This window comes from Solanum lycopersicum, chromosome 6, assembly GCF_036512215.1.
Source record: "Solanum lycopersicum chromosome 6, SLM_r2.1".
NCBI lineage: Eukaryota > Viridiplantae > Streptophyta > Magnoliopsida > Solanales > Solanaceae > Solanum > Solanum lycopersicum.
Window position 1 is genome coordinate 39,053,314 of NC_090805.1, and position 13,983 is coordinate 39,067,296.

Genomic DNA, 13,983 nt, shown 5'->3' on the forward strand with positions numbered 1-13,983 from the left:
TCATTTAATTTATTATATCAATCAATTATTAGCTATGATAAAAAGTTAATACTCTTCGCGTCTCTTATGACTTTGAGATTCAAATAAATATATTTTTTACGGTAAGTTTTTCATAAATATTTTGAATAATCAATTGTTGTGATTTATATTTTTTTTTACGTAGTTTATAAATATATAAATTTCATTGCAAAATTTTTAAAGATTTTATGCGTAAATTTTTGGATAAACTTAAATTGTTTGACTCTCGAAAAATGGAAAATGTCTCATAAATTGGAATAGAGAGAGTGGTAGATATAGTTGAGTCTTATCTAAAAAAAATGATTTTCCATTTGTGTTTGAAGCTCAAGTTGAGGTCCCGACTAAAATTGAATCAGGTGCGATTCATTTGGAATAACGCTTCCAACACGATTTTCTTCATATCAAAAGTTCAAACTTGAGACCTCTATTTAAGGAAGAAGCGATCCTTAGAGATGTCAATGGGGCGGGTAATGGGGGCCGGACGAATAATTGAACTTAACCCACCAAATTTTTAACCCGTCTTGTAGTCACCCAACCAATTGTCATCCTCAGCAATCTCTAAACCCTTTGACTACAAATTTAAATGGATAACTTACCAAATCTTAACAGGCAGGATCGGAGGAGCTGAGAGATCATCAAGAATACGAACTAACCAAGTAAGTTCGGTTGTAACCCTTCGCATGGATCTGTACTCCGTTTCAGCTGAAGACAACGAAGTTGATGCTTGTTTCTTGTATTTCCAGGAAATGGGTGCTCCTCCAAGTGTAATGAAATAACCACTGACAGATCTGCGAGAATCAGTGCAAGAGGCCTAGTCCGCATCACAAAAAGCCAGTAAATCATATGAAGGACTGGAAGAAAGAAGAATCCCTTGCCCTAGATCATTGTTAAGGTATCGCAAAACCCTCATAGCTGCTGATAAATGTGATTGTCGAGGCTACTGCATGTACTGACTTAAAGTTAAAAGGGCAAAGCACAAAGCAAATCTAGTATGAGTTAAATAGTTCAATTTCCCAACCAGATGTCTGTAAACCGTTGAATTAGGCAATAAAGGGCCTTCATTTGCACAAAGCTTGGAATAAGGATCAAGTGGAGAAGACACCTTCATACCGAAACAATCAAACTCCTTCAACAGGTCTAGGGTGAACTTCCTCTGACATATAATAAAGCCTTGTTTTCCCTTAGAATTTCCAATCCTAGGATATAATGGATATCCCCCAAGTCCTTAACTTTAAATTCACTATGAAGAAAATCACTAATAGCATGTATCTCTGTATGAGCATCACCTGTAATTAAGATGTCGTCTACATAGACAACGATGATAGCAACCAAATTATGATGCTTTTTATAGAATAATGAATAATCATTCAGAGACTAGTGTATCCTTCATATGTTAAGGCCCTTGCCAGCTTAGAATATCATTGTCTAGAGGCTTGTTTCAAGCCATATAGAGATTTTCTAAGACGGCAGACAAATGTAGGATCACTAGAGGGCATTCCTGTAGGAAATTTCATGTACACTTTCTCATGGGGTCCCCATGTAGAAAAACATTGCTAACATCGAGTTGATGAACCTGGCACCCTTTTTTGATAACAATGGAAAGAAGACACCTTACAGCAGTCATCTTCACCACTGGTGAGAATGTCTCAATATAATCAACCCCTTCTCGTTGAATGTCCCCTCTTACAACCAACCTGGATTTTAATCGCTCAATGGAGCCATTTGATTTCTGCTTTGCTTTATAAACCCACTTTCATGGAAGGGGCTTTTTCCCTGGTGGAAGTGGAACCACATCCCAAGTTTTGTTAAAGGCCAGAGCATCAAGCTCTTCCTACATAGCATGTTTCCATTCTGGGTATACTGATGCTTGAGCAAAAGACTTAGGTTCTTCAATGGTAGAACTAAAAGCAAAAACATGTTGATTTGTAATGAAAGAGAACCAAAAGAGTAGGAAGTAGGATGGGTGGGGTGAATGAAACATGTACTAGTAAGATCAGTCAAAACTATACTATTGCATATGTAGTCTTTTAGATATTCAGGATTATGAGTAATCCTAGTAGACTTTCTTGGAGATGTTTAAGGAGAAGAGGAAGAAGGTGAGTTGCCAGAGACATCGGATGAAATAAAATCTGATATGGGAGTAATGGGACTGGACAAAAATAAATCTGAAGAAACAGAAGGAAATTTTTCTGAAGCAATAGATGTAGAAGGAGAGAAAAGAGGTGAGAATGAAGGTGGATTATGTGAGTCAGAAGACGAAGAGAAAGGGAAATGATTCTCATGAAAATGAACATCCCTTGAGACAAAAACTCTTTTCATTGATATTTCCAACAATTTATAGCCTTTTTGACCTGGAGGATATCCTAAAAATACACAAGCTACTGCCTTAGATTCAAATTTACCCCTGTTTTGATATAATGTGGAAGCATAGAATAAAACATCCAAAACTCCTGAGATTTTCATACTTTGGTTTGCTTCCAAATAGTACTTCATAAGGGTTTCTTGATTGCAGAACTCTAGAAGGAAGTCTATTAATCAAATGAGTGGCTATCAAAATACACTCTCCCCCAGTATGAAATAGGTAAGTTAGATTGAAACATAAGTCCTCTCGCAATTTTCAAAAGGTGTCTATGTTTTCTCTCTACTGTCCTATTTTGTTGGGGAGTTGCTACACAAGAGGTTTGATGTAGAATCCCTTGAGACTTAAGAAAAAAAGCCTCTTGAGTCCCTTTTTCCAATTCTAGAGCATCGTCAGATCTAATACACTTAACCTTTGTATTGAACTGTCTCTCAACCAAGTTGAAAAAATCTTTGAGAATAGGAAAAGCATTACTCTTGGTACTCAACAAGAAAGTCCAAGAAGACCTACTATAGTCATCAACTATGGTGAAGAAGTATTTATATTCATTGTAGGTGCAAGACTTACATGGTCCCCAAGTATCCATGTGAATTAAATCAAACACCTTTTTAGAGTATATGTGACTAATGGAAAAAGGTAATCTAGTTTGTCAAGATCCAGGACAAATATCACAAACATACTCATAATTAGAAGGAAAATGAATAAAATCAAAATTCTTTATTACTGAATAGGGTACCTTCCTTAATCTTACATGCCAAAGATCTATATTGGAAATGACATTTGCAAAGACTGGAAAAGAAACAGAACTGGACTTAGAAATAGAATTGCTTCCTTCTTTAACATAAACGATATTGTGATTGTTTAAACACTTAGACTCATGATTAGATGCCTGCAACAAATAAAGACCTGCTACTACTTCACCAAAAGCTTGAGTTTTCTTCATTAAAGGTCCTGTAAGATGCAATCACTAGGAGTAAAGAGAAGATTACATTGAAATTGACTACATAACTTATGAACAGAAATTAAGTTATATTTGAAATCAGGAACATATTGGACATTTAGCAAGGTTAGCTTAGGCATAATAGAGACAGTCCCTGCATGAGTGACAACGGGCCTACAAGAAGTGGATAGTGTTATATCAATTGGCACAGAAAGAGGAACTAAGGATATAAAAAATTTAAAATCAAAACACATATGTTCTGAAGCACCTGAATCAATGATCCAGGTGCTAGAATTGAAAACTGGAAAACATTTCCTTGAGTGTTTGAGAATTGTACCAGCAATTGCACTCGCAGTTATTCCTCCACTAGATGAATATTTTGGCATCCTTCATGACCTGTTGAACTAACTCATTGTATTGCTCTTGGATCATGTGGTGATAGGAATTGTTGCTCCTTGCATTACTTTGAATGGAGAATGAGATCTCTACCTCTTCTGCCACTACCACACCATTTGCTCTTCCTTGATCTTCTTTTGATTTGGTAAACTCAAAATCATCAAGAAACCCTATCTTTCTGAAACAAACACTTCAAAATGTCCAGTTCTTCTACAGTATGTGCAACTCACATTAGGGTCATAGTTCATCCTTCTTGGTTTGTTTTTCTGAGGTCCTTTTCCATTCCTCTGTGTAGTTTGAACATATTTTTGCCGATTAGTATCTGATCCCCTGAATGTTTGGCTTCCATTCCTTGGGTAGTTTCTACCATGTGTAGTTTCCAGGAATAGAAGTGGACATAAACACCGAAAAATTAAAACATCGAATCGAATCAAATTTTTTTAATATTTTGGTTTCGGTATTTCGGTTTTCGATTCGGTATTCAGTTTACTTTTTTGTATTTTTTAGTATTTTGGTTCATTTTTTAGTACGTATTATCTTGATTTTCGGTATTTTGATTTAAACCAAAATATTATATTAAATTCATATTATATTTATATTATATTAATTAATAATTATTAATGTTAAATAATCTTTAAAAAAAATAATCTAAAACTCTATGTAATGTCCCTATTCCTAATTCAATATTCATATTTCCTCTTGCAGCTCTTCCTCTTCTCCTCTTGCAGATCTTCCTCTTCCTCTTGCAGCTCTTCCTCTTCCTTTCAGGCAACAACAACCGCCGCCCACAGCCGTCAGGTTTATTCTTGACTTCTCACTTCTTTCATTTTTTTCTGATTATTATTTTTGTTATTAGTTAGTGTGAATTTATTGTGATTTTTTTATATAGATGACTGAACAAAATCAAATTAATATGGGTGTATATGATCAAAATCGAATAAATATGGCTGGTTCTACGGATAATACACCTAGTAATAGCAATGATCCGTCAATTGGCACAGAAATAACAGAAAAAAGAAAAGAAATGAATCCTAGATCTCCTGTTTGGCAACACTTTGAAAAGGTTTTTGAAAATGGTGTATTAGTTAAACCAAAGTGCTTACATTGTAAACAATACTATGCTGTCAATACAACAAGAAATGGAACAAGTGGACTAAAACAACATTGAACTTATCGGTGCAAATTGTATAAACCTCCGACTATTGCACCTGGTATTCAAAAATTATTAAATATTCAAAGTAACAATTTAGAGACTTGGAAATTTGAGCAAGAGGTATGTAGAAGAGCTTTAGTTGAGATGATAATTTTGGATGAACTACCTTTAGTTTTGTTGAAAAAACTTTAAGAAGTTTGTGAGTAAAGTCCAACCTTTGTTTCATATTCCTTCTCGTAGAACCATAACAAGGGATTGTTATGAAGTTTATGGTGAATTGAGAATAAATTTGAAACAGTCTTTAAGAGAAATACAACCAAGAATTTGTCTCACAACAGACACATGGACTTCGGTGCAAAGAATCAATTATATGTGTATGACTGCTCACTTTATTTATAGGGATTGTGTGCTTCATAAAAGAATATTGGATTTTTATCCTATCACTAGTCATAAAGGTGAGTATTTGGCTGAGACTATTAGTAATTGTTTACTTGATTAGAAGTTAGATAATGTTTTTACTGTTACGATTGATAATGCCTCTTCAAATGATGTGGCAATTTTAGAGTTGTCCAAAAAATTAGATATGTGGGAAACTAATATGATGGAAGGTAAGCATCTCCATGTGAGATGTATGACTCATATACTTAATCTAATTGTGCAAGATGATTTGAAAGAAAATGGTCCTTTGATCAAAAGGGTGAGACAAATGGTGAAATATGTTAGATCATTTTCTTCAAGGACAAGAAACTTCTTGAAATGTGTTGAAATGCAAAAGATAGAATGTGATTAGATGTTGTCTTTAAATGTGCCTACTAGGTGGAATTTCACCTATTTGATGTTAGACACAGTAGAAAAGTTTGAGAAAGCTTTTGAGAGGTTTGATCTTTATGATAGTAATTTTAATTCTTTTCTTGCTACTGATGTTTGTGAAGATGAAAGTATCGCAGGTTCAATTCAATATGAAGATTGGGCTAATGTGAGCAATGTCATAAAGTTTTTCGAAAAATTTTATGAGCTCACTTTGAAAGTTTCAAGTTCACGATATGTTACTTGTAATATTCATTTTGAAGATATATGTGAACTTGATGCTTATTTGAAATTATGTATGGATAGTGATGACCTTGATTTGAGTAAAATGGCTTCGGAATTGATAGAAGAATTCAAGAATTATTGCGGTACTCCTGAAAAAATGAACAAAATAATTTTTATTGTTTTTGTTTTGGATCCTCGTAATAAATTTGTGTATGTTAATTTTTCTCTTGAAGAATTACTTGGGGAAGAAATGGGAAATGTAGTGAATACGAAAGTAAAAGCTTACTTGAGGGATTTGTTTGCGATATATGTACGTAAGTATGGAAAGGTTCCAAAAGTCAATTATCTTCATCTGACTCATCTGGTTCTTTTGCTTGTGGTATTTCTCAAAATGTGTCCAAAAATTCTTTGAGAACTAAGTTGCACATGAAGAAATAAAAGCAAGATTCTGGAAGTTTAGGTGTTAAATCTGAGTTGGATAAATATCTTCTTGAAGACCAAGAGCCCGAATCTGGAGATTTTGATATTTTGAGTTGGTAAAAAATTAATTCCCCTAGATTTTCTGTACTTTCACAGTTGGCTCGAGATGTATTGGCTATTCCTATGTCGAGAGTGGCATCGGGATGTGCATTTAGCACGGTGATCGTATTCAAGATCCCTTTAGAAGTTCATTGACTCTCAAATGTGTGCAATGTCTTATTTGTGTCCAAAATTGACTTAGACAAGAAACCAAGCCTATTTGTGTTGAAGAAAGTTTGGAGTTTCTTGAAAAAATTGAACTTGGTAAGACTTTTTATTTTTTATTTATTTTTGGAAAAAATAAAATACTTATTGTGTTGTATCTTGTATGACATGTTTCTTTTTCTTATTTATAGAGATGACAAATAGTGGAAGAAACTCTTCCATTGTTGATCTATGATTGACTTGCAAGCGGTGAGTTTAATACATCATTTATTTAATCATATTATTTTTTAATCTTAAAAGTAGTATTCTAATATTTAATTTATCTTAAAACTTTAAAAGGTCCAAGAGTCAAGACAATGAAGAAATAATTTTGTTGGCACGTGACACTTAAAAATTGAAAGCTGTCTCATGGAAGAAAGTCAAGAAACTCATTATTGTTGTTTGTTTTTGTTGACATTTGAATTGAAAGTAATCTCATGGAAGAAGACAAGAAGTTTAAAATACATTGTTTGTTGCTCATTATTGTTTATTATGAACTCATGAAAGACTTTATTGTTACTTGATAAATTGTTATTATGTTGTATTTGTGAAAACATTAATTACAAATCTACAATGCAACTTTTGTTTTAGTGTCATTATTAATTAAAAATTGTGTGTTTCAGTGACATTGTGAATTTAAAATTTGTGCTGTTAATGCCTAATGACATATTAACATATTGATATTTGGTAGTAAATTAGTAATGTACTTCTTTGATGTATTGTCTATTTTTACTTTTTAGCCCATTAAGTTGAAAAATCAAACAAAAAAATAGTAAAGTTTAAAATTTTAAAGAGCCCACTAAGCAGGCCAATTAAAAAACCGAAATAAAAAATCGAACCGAATTAATAAAAACTGCACTGAATCAAAATATTTCGATTAGGTATTCAGTACACATTTTACAAAAACTAAAAATCAAAAAAACTGAAATCGAACCAAAATACCGAATGTCCACCCCTAGCCAGGAATGAAGCAAAATCAGAAGTGTAATTAGCATTAGCATATACCTCTCTATGGTTCTCATCTGGCAACAATAATGAATAAGCATGATCCATGTTTGGCAGAGGATTCATCATCAAAATGTTTCCTCTTGCTTGGGCAAATGCATCATTCAGCCCCATAAAAAAATGAATTAGTCTTTGATCTTCTTGCGATTTTTCTAGCTTAGTTTTCCCTTCACATGTACACATACATGTGCAACATACATTCAAATTCAGTGAGTCTAGCTCATCCCACAACTGTTTTAGTTTTGTGAAGTAACCAACTACATTACTATTTCCTTGAACTAATCCTGTAAGTTCTTTTTGCAGGTGGTATAATTTAGCCCCATTTGATCTTCCAAATCTGTGCTTAAAGCTCTCCCAAATTTATTTGGCTGTTTTGGTGTATATAACACTATCTCCAATATCTTTTGCCAAGGAGTTTAGTAGCCAAGAGATTTTCATGTCATTGCAACATGCTCATTGTTCATACTTAGCATCATTCATATCTGGGACTTTGCAAGAGTCATTGATAAATCCAAGCTTCTTCTTGGCTGATAATGCAATCAGTATAGACCTTCTCCAACCTGGGTAACCTTTTCCATCAAAAACAGCAGTGATTAGGGTCATTCCAAGAGAGTTAGAAGGATGACGGTAATATGGGTGATTGAAGTCAATGGTGCTTCCACTAGTTCGAGAATTTGAGACATTCACACTGGTGGCAGTGTTAATAGTGTTGCTGTCATTGTTTTCCATTACTATGGATGAATATTGAGTGATGCGAAAAGATCAGAATCGAGTCTATGCTCTGATACCATAAAGGAATTTTAACAAAAAGAAGCTTTGGGAAATTTTCTAGATGACATATTCAATCTCCAAACTCTGTATATGTACAAGAATTTTTCATGAAAATAAAATAATAAGAAATTAACTATTTATCCACTTGTCTTTAATTATTTGTACAATGTATAATAGAAAAATATTCCCCACATGTAAGTTACGTGAGTGAAGCTTCCTTGAACTTCTTATTTCTCCAGCTGTCCCTTGATCAAATGGACGAGATTGTTTATCAGGCAATTTGATCGAGGGTTGTGATCCTTCTACATCACTAAGAGACAAAGTCTTGATGAGCGTATGAAAACTTTTATCTCTTTTGTTTTTGTGTGAAAGACCTTTGTGATTCTCTTTGTCTTCTTCCTTTGTTCTATCTACATTACTTCGTTTATTTATGGAGGCTTATGATGGGTAAATGTCAATATTTATTTTATTGCATATATTCCACTATTTTATTAATTTATCCTCACGTAAATACACATTTACTTAATTAGTCAAATAAAGTCCTTTTTTTCTATTAATTAGTCAACACTCTACATTCAAATTGAAGTTCTTTTTATCAGTTTCACATTTCTAGGATTTTTTATTACGTATTTGACTAAGACACGTTTGATATCTTCTTTTTCTTGACAAATGGTCCCAATTGAATTTTGTCAAACTAAACGTGTGATACTTTTTTTGACTACTTGTTTAACATTTCAAATTTGGCAGTCGGTGGCCATTATTTGTGTCATTTACATGTTTGGGGATGGGTGGTACCTTACTTTTCATTTGTGGGTTGCATGTGATGTGCAATGGAAAACCTTTTTTGGTTTCTTCTTCAATCATTAGGGAGGGATTAACTTTATCACACTATTTTCTATTGAGGTAAATTAAAACAGAAATGAAAAAAAATATCAGTTAAGAAAAATATGATAATTAAAAAAAAAATGTTTATACAAAGAACCATAACATCAACAACAACGTACAATCACCTAAACATACTGAGTAACAGATGATTACAGATATCAAAAGTCAAAAATTACATGAATAGATGTATTTAATAAACAACATATGACTATAAATATCAAAAGTCAAAGATTACATGAATAGATTAATGCCCCGAGTAAAAATAATCATATTAAACTTGTGGTAATTCAACAAGTTTCTCAGTAGGTTAGTCGAATGTAAAGAGTTGGACCTAACAAAATTGGGAAGGTGGAAATAGGTATTCTTTAGGTACATTTTGATGACTATTGAAGTGTTTAATAATAGGTTTAAGGGGCCATTTTGGTGTATCAAAATGAAAATTAGTGTTAAAGTTGATGTATTATTTGGCCTTAATGATATCAATTATTAGTAACTCATGTCTTTATTATGTCACTAACTTGTTCATATCATTTTTAATTTACAATATCTTTTAGATTACATACGAAACCACCTTTTTCTTTCTTATTGGAGGCTGAGACAGCGTTCACCAACTATGTCTACTACCTTTAGAAAGCCTACATTAAATGTAAATACTACTTAACCATTTGTACACCTCTTTTTATTTTACAAAATTTATCAAATGGAGTCCCTTTCTCCTATGATAAGTCCTCCAGGTTCTTCTTCCCATGCTGGCTTCCCAATTGTAGTCATCGCAATCATCGGTATCGTGGCTACTGGTTTATTGCTAGTTAGTTACTACATTTTTGTTATCAAATGTTGTTTGAATTGGCACAGAATTGATCTTTTGAGACGATTTTCTTTCTCTAGAAGGCAGAGTGTAGTAGACCGCTCAACGGTTTACTCCCCTGTACTGGAAAATCGGGGACTAGAGGAATCTGTGATTCAATCAATCCCGATTTTCCAGTACAAGAAAGGGGAAGGAAAAGATGCAATCATTGAGGAGAGAACAAGAAGTTCATGTGAATGTGCTGTTTGTTTGAATGATTTTCAAGATAATGAGAAGCTTAGAATAATTCCAAGCTGTGCTCATATCTTCCATATTGATTGTATTGATGTTTGGCTTCAAAAAAATGCAAATTGTCCACTTTGCAGAACCAACATCTCATTGACTAAAATCCCTTGTGATGTTGTCATAGAAATAGCAGAAAACAATCCAACATTATCCGGGGATAGAACTAATGGTTCAAGTTTTTCAACAAATTTGATCTCAAGCATGGGGGATGAGTGCATTGATATAAGAAAAAAAGACGAAGATTTCGCAGTCCAACACATTAGGAGATCATTCTCTATGGATTCAGCTACTGATAGACAACTTTATTTGACAGTTCAACAGATTGTACAGCAGCAAAGACAAGTTTCTGATGTTAGTTCTTGTGAAGAAAGTAGTGCCAGAGTCATCAAAAGATCATTTTTCTCTTTTGGGCATGGAAGGGGTTCAAGAAATGCAGTTCTACCACTTCATTGGGAGCCATAGTTACGTTGAAAAGGGCAGCTCGTTACACTAAATTCCCATTGTGCGCGAGGTACAAGCTAGTGTTATACAACATTTCGTCTTTTTACATGATCCTATAGACCTTGTAAGCGGTTATTTTCATAGCTTGAATCAGGTTACAAGTATACAGTTGAATTAAGACTGATCCCTTTCATTTAGTTTCATATTTAAGTATTCAGTTGGTATAGAATATTGAGTTAAATAGATCTTTTTAGAGATTATAGAAGGATAATTGTAGGTATTGAAAAAAGGAAAGTGATAAAAGTGGAAGCTAATTAAAGGTTTCTTAGCACTTACCTAGCTAGGGTGTGTTAGTTACTTAAGAAAAAGACATTCAAATTTGGCATTAGCTCACTAATAAACAATTTGAACTTTGAAAGTGCATACACATCTACACATCTTAACTTGGTTTCAACTGATAACAAAACACTCCATCTTGTTCCCACTATGTCTCTTGGATGCCTTACACTAACGTGATTCGTAAATTTTGAAAGTGTTTATATGACATTTGTAAATTGAAGTGTTCATCTAACACAATAGAAATAAGTTAGATAAACATATGCAAAATTTGAGGCGTTTACTTGCACAGTTGAGGACAATTAAAATGTCTGTTCTTTACATTTTGTGTGTTTCCAGCCCACCATATTTGATTAAATTGTTGGATTGTTCATATTGTATTATAAGATTAGAGACCAGAGGGCAGGACCACTAAAGCAATATGATTTAATCATCATTGCTTTAAGAACCTTAAGACATTTCATTTATATCTTTTGGTCTTGAGTATTTTGTTTATACTATACTAAGGTTCTATTACTCTCTAAATTTATTTTATAAGTAATTTTCTACCCTTTTTTGACTTAGGTGGTACTAGCTTGAAAAAAAAAGTCAAACAACATTAAGCCCACAAGATAGTGCCACGTAGGCCGAAAAGAGGTAGAAAATTATTAATAAAATAAATTCAGAATTAATAGGACCTTAATATAGTATTAATGTGTCTCCGAGATTTCAGGCATAGATTGAGGGTAGTATACTTTTAATTAATTTCTTAATCACAAGCTCCAACTGATCTTCAGTTTAGCAAGACAGATCATTTAAGCAATCAATTGCAATTTTGAAATTTTTTGAAGAAAGTCTCAAAAGTTGTTCAAACTCTAAAACTCGTGGTTGACGTATGTATTATTCCTTATTTTGTTCATTGGAGCATGTAGAACTAGATCCTCAAATCAGAAACACTTAGATAAAAGTCCGATGCACAAAGTATGTTATTTACCTGTAGTATATATCCCAAGTGATGTTATGTGGACTATGTATCCTAATGTTTAATGCAAGCACTAATGGACTGTATCTGTGACTTAAACAACTTTACTGTTACTCCAAAACTCCTATCAATTTCCTGTAATATATGTGAAATATGAGTTTGACTATCATTAGAAGTAATCTGACTTACTATAATTAGAGGATTTGGTAAGAGAGGACTCCCTATAAATATTTCCAACCATTTGTAATTTAATTCATCATACAAGAATTTGATATTTCAATTTCTCAGTCACCAATTAAAACATAAATAACTTTTTTTTTATAAAATCATTAAAAATCGTTAATTCAGTATCAATAAACTATTAATACTTCTTTCGATTTCATTTATCAATCGGTTTAATTTTTCACACGCCTACTAATACTAACCACTAGTCCACTATTAAAAAAACGTGAAATGGTGATACCATCAGAAATATTAGATTTTTGTCAAGTTTTGGACGAGCCAATTTTCATTTTTATCTAATCTTTAGGATATGAATAACTCCAAAATATAATAAATGGTAAATTTGGACCTTATCCTTCAATTGATGCTAAAATTGGCAATAAGTCCAATAATTTCTATTCCTATTTTTGTTGTGTTTTAGGGTTGTGATGCATCCATATTATTGGATAAGAATTGTGCATTTAAAAGGGAAAAGGATGCTGGACCAAATAAGAATTCTGTGATGGGATTTGAATTAATTGATGAGATCAAATATAATTAGAACAAGTTTGTCCTCGTATTTTGTTGTAATGATGTTTTAGCCTTTGTTGTTCGTGACTACGTAGTCATAATAAGAATATATTTAAACTCCCAACATATCTTTATCATTTCGTCTTTTAAATAGATGCAGTGCGTGAAAATGATTTCAACAGCTTGAACTATTAAAAAATATTAATATATATGTGCATACAGTTTGATCCTTAAAAGTAAAAATCTAAGCAATATGTGCATGTATTGGATCCTCCAACGCCTAGTAGTGCATATTTGAGAAGTTTTGACAATATATGTGTAAACATTCTTTAAAAAGTAATGCCTTTTTTTAAGAGAATCTTATACATATGTGACAACATTTTTTAAAAGTCTAACAATACATTTCATATAAAGTAATACATTTTTTCACATAAATGAATATTTTTAGTATTAAAACAAAAGTTTTACAAAGATTTATGGTCACATTTAAGCAATTGAATTCTACCTCGATAACAACAGAAGTAACATACTACTAGTAGATAAATACTAGTCAATTTAAGATTTTTGCTAATAAGAAATGTGTGAATTGATTACTCCTTCTGTTTCAAAAAAGTTATGGTAAAAATAAAAAATACTAATCCTCTTAATTGAATTGAAGGATGAAATTAGAAAAATTGTCGCAGAGTTAACTAAATTATTTAATTCTTTACCAAGTATTTGTCTACTAAATATGTATTTATAAGTTGAAGGGTGAAATAAGAAAGAATTAGAATTAATGGTTTATGTTGACTAAGTTTTTGAAGCTAAAGCCTCCTATGTTTCTTGGTTCTGAAAATAAGGATGCTTATTAGTTTATTATAGATTGTTATGAGAAGCTTCATAAGTTGGAATTGTCCATCAACATGGAATAGAGTTTGTGACTTTTCAACTTCAAAGTAAGGCTAAACAGTTGTGGAGAGTTTACGTGGAATGCAGATCTTCAGCTTTATCCCACTCACTTGGACTTAGTTTCATGCTCTATTCTTGAAAAAATATGTACCCGTAATTTGAGGGATCGTAATAAGAATGAGTTCATCGCTTTGGAGCAAGTTGGTATGATTGTGGTTGTTTATGAGTCTAAGTTTCATTCAAAATTGAA

At 32.6% G+C, this 13,983-nt stretch overlaps 1 protein-coding gene across 1 annotated transcript; it reads left to right on the forward strand.

Moving 5' to 3' along the window:
* Window positions 1-9,982: 9,982 nt before the first annotated feature.
* LOC101249928 (RING-H2 finger protein ATL16-like) lies at window positions 9,983-10,837 on the forward strand. Its single transcript, XM_004240964.5, has one exon. It carries the CDS (start codon window positions 9,983-9,985, stop codon window positions 10,835-10,837), a length of 855 nt encoding a protein of 284 aa, XP_004241012.1.
* Window positions 10,838-13,983: the final 3,146 nt, after the last annotated feature.